Below are 14924 nucleotides of genomic sequence, written 5' to 3'. Positions count from 1 at the left end.
AGCTTGCTGTTTTGTTGTGCTTTTGAGGAGAAAGAGTAGGCTGAAAATAACTACTGAAGACTGGATATCAATCTTGATGCGTCATGACTAGGGGAAACCAAGATTGGCTGGATTGATTTTGTTTTAATTATGTATACAATTTGCTGGTTCTTTAAGACTTATTTGTATAAAGCAGAAGGGTGGAAGGAGTTGACAGGTTGGCTTCAACCTGCTGGTTTACTATTGCTGTTGCAGTAATCTCCAAGTTGAAGATTGGTTCTGGTGAGTATTCTGCAAACACTGGCCTGGAAAGGAGAGAGCTCCTTGCCATGGAAGGGCTCATTCCAGAATGTATACTGAGATTAGTAGTCTCACAGTAATATTTTGTGAATAAAATAATTTTTTTATAGCCTACTGAAAGGCTATGGAGACATTTTTTCCCTGTTTAAAAACAAGCCCCTCTGGCATTCTTCATCCGTGGTGTGTATGCTTTCCAAAATTTGAACCTGGAATTCATAATCCCCCTGCTGTCTTATAGTATGACCTGGATGAGAGAGCAGGATTCACGCTCTGTAAACCCAGGTAGCCAAGTGAGAAGAGTGGCTTTCTCGGTTTGCGCTACGTTGACTGAGAGCAAGATGAGTTTTTAATAGACAATTAAGAACAAGAACATGAACCTACTTTACCTCTTAGAATCATGCTTTAGAATACTTTATTCTTTTGTTGACTCTATAAGGATATTTCACATAAGTGTAAGTGGTATAAATACCAAGCCTTTTTTCCCTGCTTCACCTCCTTTCACTCTTTCTTTCCCTCTTTCCACCTCTGTCCAAACTGGTAAAGCTGGTTGGTTCAGAAAACTTTTTTTTTTCCCTGTGTTACTTTGCTTTCCCTCCAGACACATTCTGCTACTTCATTTCAAACACCTGTTGTCCCTCCTGATATAAGGTAGCTATCAAGTGGCACAGCTGTGGATGTTTTGTTGTGCACATCTTCAGTGCCCTCAAGAAATATGAAAAGGTTTTGGTGTACTGGAGGTAACGTCAGCTGCCAAGGCATTACATTGGAGAAGAGACAGAGCTGAAAAGCTTGTCATGTCAGTTCCTCTGATGAGAGCTAATAGTAGCCTTAGTCCTAGAGAAGTTGCTGGAAATATTCAAAACTGTCATTGTACCTCATGTTTAAAATACAAGCATATCTTTTTGCCTTCATATCCTACTTGTCAAAATATTCCATAATGTCGATTACTTACTGTAGCAATTCTTATGGCTTGATCTTAAGTAAAGGCATTCATAAAGATGCTGAAAGCATGTATGTCAATTWGGACAAAGACCTTTCTTGCCCAGTATCCCGTCTCCCACACTGTAATCCTGTAAAGGTGGTTTTAGTAAAGTGAGTCTCATCTCTTGCACATTGAGTGTGCTGACCTTCACGATTTCTCCAGCAAAGGATACTTGGTGTGATTTGTGGTAGCAGAGGAATGTGTTAATAATCTTTGGAAAGAAATGAAGTGGCCGAAAGCAAATGCCTAAGGAAGGCTATGGGAACAAGGCAAGTGACACGTTGCTAGAATACTCTCCCAGTTACTGGTATTTGGCAGTTCAGGAGCTTTCTGACCTGGATGTGGTTTCTATACATTCAGTAACGCCCAATGGATTTCTCTTCCATGAGTTTGTCCCTTGATCTCATGCCACTTTTTGCATTTACCTTGTCCTTTGGCAAAGAGTTGTATTGCTCAACTACATGGTTGAGCAATACTACTAGGTACAGAACAACTTTCTTGTGTTTGGTTTTGAACCTGGCTCCCAGTAGCTTCACTTAATGCCCACCAGTTACTGTTTTGAAAGAGGTGGTTAACAACCTGTGTCGGCTTTGCTGCTTGTTATTTTATAGACCTCTACTATATCCAGCCCCAGCTGTCTCTTGTAAAACTAATAATGCTCACAAATGTACTGATGCTTCTAAATTTACTAGATTTTTAAAAATAAACTACATTTAAAGTAATACTGTCCTGCCCATTCAGACTTTATATTGCAGCATGCAGTAGGATATTACTTTGTTTGAATTACTTAATGTAATGTTGGATTACGTATTTTATAAGCTTTTTAACACACACAAAAGTTGTTGGAGAGTCAGCTTTAAAATGCATCACAGACTTTAAGTATTTCAATGAAGGAGCATCCATTTTACCAAAAGAGACAACAAAGCTGAAAGGGTGGGTTGTTTTTTTAAAAAAAACAAAACAAGTTAGCATCCCAATGAGACTAGAACAAAATACTTCTTGTCAGATTCTGTGTCTCCAGGATCTCTTGTAATGAGCCAGTGTGTGTTGTGAGGCATATGAGAGGAAAATTCGGCTTCTGTTGTACATACAACATATAGTCTTTAAACTTTATTCATAGTATCTAATAATATAAGAATGCTTAGCTCTTTTAGAGTCACAGATCTTGTAATTTGAGCTGTATTTCTTAGTTTGTATTTTCTTTTGGCATAGAGACTATATGAATTGCTTAACTAGAAGCAAATTCACATGACTGAGATGTTATTCCAGTTGGAAAGGAAAAACATTTTGGATGATAATTAACTATAAGGTTCTGACATTAAAGCATCTCTGAAGAGTGATTATTAATGTGGGTGTCTCTCAAAATTCTCCAGGGTGACCGAACTGATGAATATTTTTCATCCGTTTCAGAGGGAAGGAAACACGCTGGGACAGACTTCTTTGGCAGAAAAGAGATCCGAGTCTTAGAAGATAGCAAGAGAATTCTTAGATATATCTTATCTGAGCAAAAACATTAGTATCAATAAGTAATGAGTGTTCTCTGATGGAAATCAGCAAGGAGAGAAACCAGCACCATCTTCCACTCAGCACTTTTTTTTGAGTCACAAGGCTTTTGTTGTCAATTCAAAAAATGTAAAATAAGCAATTTGAAATTTCATATCATAAAAACTATTGTTTGTTGTTACTTTATTGGAAAAAGTTATTGACTTGAGATTGTTGCTCTTGAAGAAAAAAACAGAATAAAGGATTCTCTCAAGTATATGAATTAGACTTGAGCTTCTAAGGCTCCCTTTAAACAACGGAGCTCAGCTGTGTAGAATATTGGCATCCTTTTGTGGCTACTGAGACAAAATTGTCGTGGAGTAATGACCATTTTTTCTTAATTCCAGACTTCTGAACTGGGTGTCACAGAACAYGTAGAAGGAGATCCCTGCAAGTTTGCTCTATGGGTTGGAAGGACACCAACTTCAGACAACAAAATTGTTCTGAAGGTAAATTTAGTGGACTTGCTTGTAAACTGTACACTGAGTCTTGCTGTAGCTGTTGTTCATATATGTTGGGAAGGCAACAAGTGATGACTTTTGCTGCTTGTTGCAGGACAGGTGCTGACAGGTAGATAATCTTCCTTTGCTTGGAATCAGATATGGTGTGTATCTAACCCAAGTGGCCTGAAAGCAGAGGGGAGTCTGTATAGTCTCTCTAAAGATTAAACAAACTGGCTAGACACAGGCTGCACAAGCCAAAGTGCAGTAGAAAGAGGTTTGATCCAATTTACTCTGCTTTGCTTTCTCCACTGGAATTCTGTAGCTTGAAAGCTTTGTCCACTAACTGACTGAGCAGCTCAGAAGACCGCAGACAAATCATGGCATCAGCAATATATTTTATACTCAAGCTACAATGAGCTATTCATTGTGGAGGTTTTGTTTCTTTTCGCTTATCAAAGGCGTCCAGTATAGAGAATAAACAGGACTGGATCAAACACATTCGGGAAGTGATACAAGAAAGGACCATTCATCTGAAAGGAGCATTGAAAGAGCCAATCCACATCCCCAAAACTGCACCAACAACAAAACAGAAAGGAAGAAGGTAAGTGGTATTTAAAATAATGAGAGATCTCCCAGTACACCATTCCAACAGCACTGTTTCCTCTGTTGTGTTGAATTTCTCCTGGCTTTCAGTGAATTGCCCAAAACCAAGAGTCACTGTGGCCAGTTTTACCTTATAATTAATTTCAAGTTTCCTGCTGTACTGAACAGGTTAAGATTTCTGCTCTGAACAGTCCTTGACTTGTGTAATTCAGCCATTGTAAATGGAAGGGATTTAGAATTGCAGTATTTTTTCTTCAGGACAGCTGTACATTTTAGATTTTTACAATTTTGTATGTATTATTCAGGTTCTTGGTTTTCTGTGGGGTTTAAAATGCGTGACTGAGGGATCTGCTTGCTAACTTTGGCAAAGTGGCTGCATGAGTTTTACCATGGTTCTGGCTGGCTTGTCATTACCTTAACACCACATGATATAGTCCTTGAACAAAAGAATCTGTATGCTGTCTCTTTAAAGCATAGAACCAAGTATTAAGTGCTGAATATCTGATTTTTGCATCAATTGTTTTGTCTTGGTGTCCACCGTTACATTGCCTAGGTGCCCTGTCTTTAGAGTTACAGGTAGGAGCTATCATGTTACAAACACAGTGCTAATATTGTAATGAAAACTAAATTATTTGTAGAGACGGCGAGGACCTGGACAGTCAGGGAGATGGTAGCAGCCAACCCGATACTATTTCAATTGCCTCACGGACCTCCCAGAACACGCTAGACAGTGATAAGGTAAGTTTCCCACATGGTGCTCTGTTCTGAGAGCAAATGCTTCATGCTCTAGTGCAAGTTACTACCAAGATTGGTCCTTAGTTACCTCTAGAGGGGAGGGATGGAAGCATTGACTTATGGTCAAATCTTTCTTAAAAGTAGCTACGTGCAATAAAAAAAATATTTAGATGCAATGGGGGAACCAGGGAGATTGTCCAAATCCAATAGATCATAAGGGAATTCTGTTTATTCCAAACTTGAATCTGCTGCCTTCTGCAGATTGTTCAAAGCTTTGACCCAATTTAAAAATAAAGTTTTATTTTCTGTGAAATTTGATACTCAGAGCACAAAGTTTTTCTTGGTCTCAGTCTCAGTCAGCCCTTCTGAAAGCGTACCATCTGCTGTTTGTACTAGCTTGGGGTTGGTCATGGCCGTGTGGTTAGTTTTGTGAAGGCAAAAATCCCATCCCCATGCTCATGCATTAGAGGGTGAGTGCGCTCTCCTTCTGTGTTAGACCTAATGAAAATCACAATATTAAAGAGGAGTAACCCACAACACTACCGTATGATACTAGTGCTAGTGTTTCCTTCATGTCTGCCTGCAGATTTTAGCTGGGTTATCCCTTAAGGCAGGCATAGCCAAAGCTTTTCATGGATAAAAGACAGAAATTGAAAGAGTGAAAATTCTTTCCTGAAGTGTGTGTGTGTTACTTTGGAGTTAAAAGACGACTTCTGGCAAGTGAGAAGTTTAATGACCTCAGAGGGAGGCAGAGATGGAAAATAGGTGTTTATCAACTAGGACATGAGTAAGAAAATAGAAACTGCCTAGTAAATTATTTGAAAACATGGGTTTTTTTGTTTTTTCTTTTGGTGGGGGTTGGCCTATTATCTCATTGGGTAAAATTGTTCTGATGAGCTATTCAAACTACACAGATAAGTAATCAGTGTATTATAGGCAGCTAAGTGAATAGGTTCTCACAATAATGTTTCAACAATTCCCATAGTCATCTAAAAGAGTTCTAGTTTTCTGTATTTTTGCATGTCACTTAAAGCCTATGATTTTTTTTCCCCATATGGAGAAAAAAAAAAAAAGACAGAAAAAAGGAAGTACAAAGGTATTTAGGGTTGCTCCGTTATTTGGCAAAAGTAGCCTACGCTTTGACCTTGTGTATTTGTACTGAAACTGTTCTGCAGTGTTTGGTTGTTTCTTCTGAGGATATCTATTGGAAAAATGGTTGCTCAGAGCAGGAAAATAGTCTTTCAGTGACTTTTGTGTTGCTGCTTTATATTTTCCATTCTTACCTAGCTGCTCAGAGACTTACAAAAGCAGTGTTACCTATACTGGGAAAGAGACTGATGCATGTTATACGTATTCTTAAAAGTTTGGCTCGGTATGTCTAAGACAGTGCCTCTGATTTCCCTGGTCGTTGGCTGAGATGACAAGCTTATCTGAGCACAATCTGGCTGGATTGTGCTTTGATTCAAACTGAGGGATTGCAATCCATCCTAGCAAGCACAACCATTGCTCCTCCTCAGTTGTTTACAATGTATTATTTACTGGGGAATAGCATGGCTTGTCTCCTATTGCTGTTCACAGTACTATTTCATGCATCATATGAGAATTATTAACAGAGCTGGCCAGCTGAAATGCCCTCAGGGTTGTCTTCCAGTCTGATGTGAAGAGGAGTCCAAGCTTCTTACCAACAACCTGTTTAACAGGAATTATAAGTTAAAGGAAGGAGGAATGGAGAGACTTTCTAAATATTTACTGGACAAATTAAACTTTAAAGTTGGTTAATGAGCTTGGTGGTATTCTTCAAGTAGCCTGGAGTTTTCACGTTAATGTATAAAATTCTTGCTAGACTTTTCTTTGACAGGAAAAACAGACAAATTCATATTGAAGACTGGGAGGCCCTCTGGAAGTTGCTTTTGTTACGTACTGTATGTATCTGAGGAAAGGCATTACTGTTTGTGTACTTCTTAAAAGTGGATGAATTAACAAGATATCTTTAATATTTCTGATGCATATTTTGGTTTGAATACAAAGGAGAGTTTTTAAAACTGCTTAAAAATATAAAATAGAATTTGCTAAGGAACAGTAACAGGCAGAAGGCCAGTGAAATCTGTAGGATATGTTGACACTTGCTGAATGTGAAGTAATCTCTCACTTTATATGTTAAGAATTCTTTAGCTGCAGTCCCTTTGGGGTTTAAAATTGACTCTTGGTTTTCTCAGCATAGAAGCTTAAAATATGTTTGGATGTCTTACAGAGATGGAGCAAAATGATTTAGGGATTTTAGGTGCTGTTGATGTGGTTAACTAGAAGGAACAATGGGACTTTTCAGTCATATTCATTGAAATTGGAACAGATCCCAAATGGAGCTGGGATTCCAAATTGAGAAGCATTAAAGATACCAACTAATTTTAAATAGCGTTAAGCAAGTGGTGAAACTGTTTAGCACTGCATCACTGACTATGCTGTTGCTGAACATTTGTGTTCACCTGTGTCTAGCTTTGTGGTTTAAAAAAAAAAGCCAACAAAAAACGAACATCTAATAATAATCAACAGTGAAGTAAAACCATTTACATGTTCTCCAAGTATATGTTCAGATATTAACTCTCTTTAAACACTGTTTTGGTTAGAAGTGGTAAGTTGTTATGCAGGGAGAATACCAAGAATGAAATCCTTTATCCAAAACTCAGTATTCTTTTTCATCTCCTCAGACATCTACACTGAAAGAGCTAAAAATCCTTAGCCTGAAAGTAAGTGGTTAAGTGTTGTCCAGTAGAACTTTCCTCTTTGTATCCTATTTTCTGACATATTTGGAAATGCCTTAACAACTGAGAATAACTTCATGATTAGCTGCTTCTTCTGCACCCTGGCTTTTTGAGTTAGAATTGTAACATTTGATTGTTGGCTCTAGTTTTGTGTGTTGCTTTTCATTAATGATTGGAATGATGCAATAGTTGGTATGTTTATAAAGCTGACATCCCTCCCAGCTTAATGTMATCTGAAAACTGTATTGGAAGACAGGGTTAGGATTCAAATACATCTTGGCAAATAGGAGAAATGGCTTGGCAAAATACCATGCAATTTGATAGGGACACATTTGAGCTATCGTGAATAGGTGGAAATAATTAATTGCTAATGAAGATGGTGAGAGGGCTGAACAGTTTTTGAGAAGAAGCTCTAGAAGTTTTGGAGGATCACAAGCTGAACATAATTTAATAGTATGATGCAATTATGGGAAAGGGGAATGGGAAAAAAAAAAAACAAAAAGCCCTATACTGTGATGTACAGGCAGGATGTCAAGCTGTAAGACACAGAGTCCTCAGTTTTTGCTCAGCCCTCGTAAGTCCTCTACTAGATACTGCAAGCAGTTTTGAGTACAGCATTTCAGCAAAGGTGTGGGCCACTGGAAGAGTTTCCAGGAAGAAAAAAACAAACTTGACTGATGGTCTACAAAACATAACATATAATCAAAGACAGAAGAGTTAGGGTTGTTGAACCTAAAGAAAAAAGGCAGGAGGAAGAACTTGAGGTCTTCAAATATGTAAAAAGCTATCACGCAGAAGTATGAACCAATCTTTTACCCGTATTTTAGCGGATGGGACAAGAATGGTAGTTGTGAAGGCTGGGGAACACCCATCACTGGAGATCTTTGGGACCAGTTTGGATAAATGTTAATGATGAGTCACATAGTTGTAGTTGATCATGTTCTGGAGGAAGAGAAAAGGATGGACTAGATAACTTAAGATTTCTTTCTACCCCTTTTTAATATCATCTTTCTTCTATTAGAGAGCTCTCTGGTGTATTTCCATATGTTGCAGGACAAGCTAAAGTACATCCACAGCACCGGCCCATCCTGAAGTATTGGAAGGTATAATGTAGTCCAGGATTAAATGTAAACTTTTTCTTTTGCTCTGTCAAAGCCTCTCAGTTTTCCCAGTGAGTGCTCTTACTGTACTCTTGCAGTAAATATTTCCCTCTCCACCTTTCGCAGCATTCCTTCCACTCCCGTTCTGTAGCGGCATAGCTGGTGTTTTTGGGTGGCCTAATGAATAAGAGATGACACTCTGCCTATTCATTTCCTAGCCTCAGAGCTGGATCTTGTTTTAACGTCCTGTTCTGAACTTGATTCAGTGCATAGGAAACGAAGCGGGGAAGCTGAAGGAAACAATGCGGTGGGCCTGATAGATCACTTTATGCTTGTATTAGCTGAGCAGGTAGTAATATGAAATAATCCAAACTGCTATTAYGGTAAATGAGAAAGTGAGAGGTTTTTAGAAAAAGAATTATCATAGTGTTATCTTAAATAGTAGAAGTCCTGCTAGCTACTCTGCGTGGTCAGTGGAGCAATATTTTATTTTTAACTAATTGTCTTTTATGCCCAGCTGGTAACATTTTGTACTGCTCTCTATTTGAAGTTACATTTCAGTCACGTGCTTCTTTAAGCTTGTGTGTAGTACTTTGGATAATAGAAAAAGGACCGAAGCAGCAGGAGACAACCAAGTATTTAGTTTCTGCCAGCTGAGAACACAGAAGAGAAAAGGCTCCCATCAGCAGAAGAGCTTCTAGTTTTCTCTCTTGGTAAAAACAAGATGCATTTCTGAACGCACACCTCTTTTCATAGTCAAAAACCAAGTCTGGGAAGCAACCTGGTCAAATCCCAATACTCTTGTTTAAGCTAGAACTTGTCTCCCCTTTCTTTTCTCCCACAGTGCACTTGTTTCCATTTTAAAAAGGAGTTACAGATTTTCACACTTGAAAATAACTGGGAAATTTTATTAGATGCTCTCTTGTTTTTTTCTTTTTCCTTTCCTCAGTATAGAATTACAATAGGGCACTAAATTTAATATGCAATCCTGAGATGAGGTAATATGGCCTGATGGAAAAGCTGTTGTACTCAGCAGCACTCTGGCAGTAATGATCTTTTCAGGGACTGAATGGCAGATGAACACTTAGTGTAGTGTCTCTGAATTCGGCAAACACTACAAATGTATTTAGCCAGTGAATGTGTGCTATGTTTTTGTTTTTTGTTTTTTTTCTCTCCACAAATGACAGTGATTAAAAGGCCACAGAGGTGAACGTAGATGGTGAACATTAATTTCATCAACTGCAAGACACCGTGTCCCATGATTAGTTGTTTAATTAAACCCTGCACCTTTTTAATCTGCAGTTCTATTTCTGTCTGCCTTTTGTTTCTCATGTAGTCTCTGTCTCTCCAGTTTCCATGTTTCAGACATAGCCTCATTTATTTTTATCATGCATAATTAATTCAGTTTACATAAAGGGTTTCTTGAGAAGGACGGATAAAGTACATAAAAACCCTTGTTCAGCCTAAACTTGAATTTAGGTGATTGAATAACTCTAACTATTCTCTTTGGTGCAAGTCAGTCTCCCGGTTCTGCTGTGCCTCTCTCCCCTCCAGCCAGCCTAGAGTGCCTTGCCAAAGCTGTCCAGCAACAGCTGTTGAGCAATGCACTTAATCACAGACACTCCTTGCTCTCCAACTGCATTTAATCAGTGCAAAAGATGAATCCACTTTCAGAAAGCATGTTATGGAGAGAGAAAAGGGGCAATGAAATGAAGAAAAACAGTGCTTTCTAACCATTATGGCTGCAGGGAGGATAAATGGCTGTTATCTCAGAGGTGGGATAGTTGGGAAATACTCTCGGTCTTATTTAGTTTCTTCATGATCATAACTTATGCTTAGAGATGGGCTGTGAGGAATACAGGATTGGTTTTGGTGTTTTAGACAGCAGTAGAAAAGCCCTGCACTAAGCTGTATCTCAGAACATGCAATTTGTGCATGTTTGCAAATGGGGTGCAACTACCACTTGCATGCAGGAAGCACGCACTGTGTGCTGAAGTGTGAGTGAATATTGAGTTTTGGGGGAATACTGACCAACTAGGATATCCCATTCCCACATAGTCTCAATGACTGGTTATACTTCAATAGTCTCTGACACAGCCAGTGACAGCCTTTGTTTGCTTTTTCCTTTAGTTTAATACCATTTAAAGTACTTATTGATCTTCAAGTCTGAGAAATTAGGTTTTTTTCGTTAGGGGAAGGAAAAGAAATAACACCTATATTACAGCCAAAAGCATCTGGTCACAAAGTGTATTTGAATCTTTGTTTGCAGGAAGTGGAAGGTCAGAAAAGCAAGCAGAGCACCAGAGCTGTGTTCCTGTGGGTATTTAGGAGAAAATATCATGCCTAGATGCAATTTCTGGAAAGTCTCTACTTATTACTGTATTGGTACTTGCAGTGATTGGGGGAAGAATATAGACTTCCCTGAGAAAAATTTAAGGTCTGCATTGGATGCCTCATGAAGTCACACTCCATTGGCTTTTTCATAGACCCCATCAGGCATACAGATGTTTTCAATTGTTTCTGAGTTTGTCTGAAGAAGGCTGTAACATAAATCAATACCAGAAAACAAGGGAAAGCGTTCTACTTTTTCCCCTTTGGCATAGTTTACATAGACTAAAAACTAATATAGCACAGAGGAAGAGGGGGAAGGGAACAAGAAACTTTTAGTGAAGGAGGAGGTAGCATGTTTTGAAGATGTACACTTCATAATTTGGGTATTGGGGCTGTCTGGAGAGATGTAGTAGAAGCAATGTGATTAATTTTTAGCCTGGATCTAAATGGGTGCAACCTGATTTATTTTCCTTACATACTAGATGTACAAGAGTTTTCTGCCCTTCTTATCCCCTGCATCACCCTGCAAAGTGAAATTTTTCCTTCTTTGTGTGCACCCACACAAGTAAGGGCAGCTGGTGAGATTAGCAGGGAGAGAGCATGGGAAAGCTCTGGAGCTGCTCCAGGCTGTCCGCTAGGAGTCACGGCCTGTGGCTGGTTGCAGACTTGAGGAAGAGAAAGCTGGACTTAGCCTTTGAGTCTTACTGCTTTTTTGTTGCTTTTGTTGTCTGCTCTAAAATTTGCGCTCAGTAATAAGTAGTGGCCTCCTAGTAAAGTTTGCACTTGGCATTCCACTTCAAGACTTTTAATGAAAATAATAAATAACGATGGAAATGTCATCTCTCCTTTACCTAAAGCTCATGGGACTTAGCTGGCAGCCAGATAAGAGCATAAATGTAACAACAGTCAAAACGTAGCGTGGCAGGAATCACATATAATATGTTGGTGTAGTGTATGCTTCTGTATTTGCTACAGTTAGAGTTCTCACTGAGTAGTTGTCCAAGTGTGGTGTTGCAGGGTTACCTCTCTGAGTTGGAGTTTAATGACTTGGTCTACACTGCTGAATCCTTAAAGTTGCACACCATCTGAGATCAAATAGGAATGTTGCACTGGAGCAGTCTGAACTGTGGCAGGAGCCATACGCTGCAGTCTCAAGTAGTCTGGAGCGCTCTTGCCATATGGAAGGAGAAGGAATTCTCTGAGCAACCATTATTTAGTTAAGTTGGATGTATGTTCCGACCCTGAGCAATCTTGGGAGCTTTGCAAAATTCACATAATTTTCATTTTATATCAAAGTAGATGAAACAATCAAAGAAAAGAAACTTAAGCTTAGACAAAATAATACTAATGAGGGGTTTTCGGTGGGGGGGGACCCTGAGCTTTCATTCCCTTGAATCAAGTTTGTGTGTGTTCATTTGGGGAATCAGCAAAAAGGTGAAAGTAAGGAGCCTATGGGGGTTTTCTGTCAGAGTTAAGTATTTGGGAGTCTTACTGGAAGATGTTTATGATGATTTTTGTATTTATATATGGTACATCCTGGGTGATTTTGTGACCTGTTTATGTAGAGAGTAAACTGTGAGTGGGGTGGGAATGGGTCAGTCAGCTTATCAAAAAAGGTGACTTTCTCCTTTTAAATTGCAAGATCCAAAGCTCATGAGTGATTGTATTTAGTAATAACTGGCTTTTTCTTGCCGATTATCACCTATAGTATATAGTCTGAAGTGACTGCTACTTCAGCTTTTAGGGTAGCAAGTTTAGCAAGAAAAATGGCTTAAATCCTCTGCCCAACATTGTCACAACCAGAGTACTTTGAACACAGGCAGAGATGAGCAGAGTTAAAATCTGTGGTAAAACATCAGAACTATCTTATTTTGAAATTATCTCCTCTTGACTGGCAAGTCCCAGAAGCTTATTATTTTACCCAAAACATGCAAGCTGCTAGGAATCCCAGCTAGGTAACAGTGCATGTCCAGAGGGGTGATCACGAGTGTTCATCTGGCTTCTGGTCTTTGCTGTTCCTTGCAGCTGTCCGGCGGGTGCGAGCTGACGGTGGTCATCCACGACTTCACCGCCTGCAACAGCAATGAGCTGACGATCCGCCGGGGCCAGACCGTGGAGGTGCTGGAGAGGCCCCAAGACAAGCCAGACTGGTGCCTGGTGCGCACCACCGATCGATCGCCAGCAGCGGAAGGGCTGGTCCCCTGCGGCTCTCTCTGCATCGCTCACTCTCGCAGCAGCATGGAGATGGAGGGGATTTTCAACCACAAAGGTAGGAAACAATGAAAACGAAACGTAGCCATCAACAGGACAAGTTTCGGGTAACGTGGCATTATCATGTCTTCTTACTGCAGTGAAAAAGGTAAATACTCACATCCATACTTCCTGGCACTGGAATTGGCTGTTTGGGTGTCTGTATTTTATTTAACCACATTTTCCTTAGCAGCAGTGGCAAAATTTGTTCCCTTTTCCAGTGCAGCTCTGAAATCTTTTTTTTTTTCTTTTTTTCTCCAGAGCCATGAAAGAATGCACCTTTGGAGGGTGCAATAAAAATCAGTTAATTTTTTGATGGTTTTTAAGGTTTTGCTATGCTGCAATTCCTTTGCTCAGTTTCTTCCATTAGGAGCACGCACAGCAGGAGCTTCCTGAATGCAGGCTGATAAAGTAAAAGTCTGAAGGATTTAGYTGTGTAGTTGGAATACTTTTTTGATCTCCTGTATGCTATAACCCTTTGAGAGAAGGGTTTGCAGCTGTTTTGATGATAAAATTGGAAATGATATTTAGGTTTCACTAAAACATTTCTTCCTCTGACAGGGGAGTGAAATCATGGAAATGTCAACTGTTTTTTTGTGGTTTTTGTTTTTTGTTTTAACGACACTTATTGATAAAAATCCTATTTCCTTTGGAGCTAGGGCATTTTACTTTTGAATACAGAGAATTTTGTTAAGAGAGGCAGACTCTTCTGAACAATATATAAGTTACGTGGAGAGCATTGAGCCTGTCAGAATCCTCAGGGGCTCTATGTAACAGAGAGGAAACTATTTTCCTCTTTAACAGGGAAAACTTTTTGTCTCTTATGAATTAAACCAGTGGACTTCATATGTATTTCTTTCTTCCTCTAGCATTTGTATGAGGTAAATGGGGTGGAAAGTTAGTTTAGTTTGTATGACATATAGTTTGGAAAGAGAGCATTAATTGTATTAATAAAGCAAACTGACAAACAAGAAAAGGCTAATGCTARAATCAAGATTGTTTGCAGAGTTGCAGTCCGAAGTGACTTCTGTTTCTGCCTCTGCCACGGGTTTCATTCGTGATGTTACAGCACATCATGTAAGCCCTAGCTGTTAAGATGCAGCTGCTAATTGTTTATTCCCATTTTGCTTGCTGGGTGTCAGGCTTCAGGAGTTGGAAGTTTGGTTTGTAAAACTTCCCGTGCATGTGACTGCAGCTAAAGTCAGTGTGAACTGTCTTGAACATGCAAACTCCTGTATACTGTTAAGTCATCCTGAAAAAAATGGGCTTCCTACTGAGCACTTGAAACTGCTGGATGCTTCTCACTTCRGTTTCTGCCTCATCACTCTGTTGCTTGAAAGAGGTTGATAGTTTTCATTTATTTCACAGAGGGATTACAAAACTAAGCAAAATTAGTAGAGTGCTTTGATTTTATTTTTTTCTCCTGTAGTGAAAAGTACCTCCAACAATCCCATAGAGGAATTGCTCATTCTTTCTCAAATGCTGGGTTTGACTGAAGATCTCTAAACAAAGCATTGGGGAATATGCTAATCAGCAGAGTGGAAAAAAAATCAATGATCTTCTCAGTTTTTAAGTATTGTTTATTGTGGGCATTGATTGAAGTAGGAGTTCTTTGGAAGAACAAGTGACTTCCTTAAATTATGTAAGGCAGTCTCTTGTGCACTTGAGTGGACAACTTTCAAATGTCATATTTCCCAGATTTTTAGTGCTGTATTCTGGAACTTTAATCTTTTTAACATAGATGGGCTTTTGTCTATAATGCAGTAAAACTTCCACAGTTTTTCAATGATTCAACAAATGAGGATATTGGCCTCTGGAGCGTGTAGGTCTGAAAGTAAGTGTGATGTGTCAGGCTCAGTGTGTAAGCATTGAGTCTAAGTAATTCTGTACGGTTCCTGGG

The 14924-nt window shown here is 39.2% G+C and overlaps 1 protein-coding gene across 7 annotated transcripts in view; it reads left to right on the top strand.

Annotated features, from left to right (window-relative positions):
* The window catches only part of TRIO (trio Rho guanine nucleotide exchange factor), a 254157-nt gene that overhangs the window by 167134 nt on the left and 72099 nt on the right, over positions 1–14924 (top strand). For all 7 annotated transcript variants that reach the window (XM_026077921.1, XM_026077922.1, XM_026077923.1 and 4 more), the window contains 4 exons: positions 3151–3252; positions 3705–3847; positions 4488–4587; positions 12800–13043. In XM_026077921.1, the coding sequence (XP_025933706.1) occupies positions 3151–3252; positions 3705–3847; positions 4488–4587; positions 12800–13043 (589 nt within the window). The remainder of the gene's footprint in view (positions 1–3150; positions 3253–3704; positions 3848–4487; positions 4588–12799; positions 13044–14924) is intronic.

Source organism: Apteryx rowi, unplaced genomic scaffold, assembly GCF_003343035.1.
Source record: "Apteryx rowi isolate R43461 unplaced genomic scaffold, aptRow1 scaffold_469, whole genome shotgun sequence".
NCBI lineage: Eukaryota > Metazoa > Chordata > Aves > Apterygiformes > Apterygidae > Apteryx > Apteryx rowi.
This window is presented reverse-complemented; position numbering and strand designations above follow the sequence as displayed.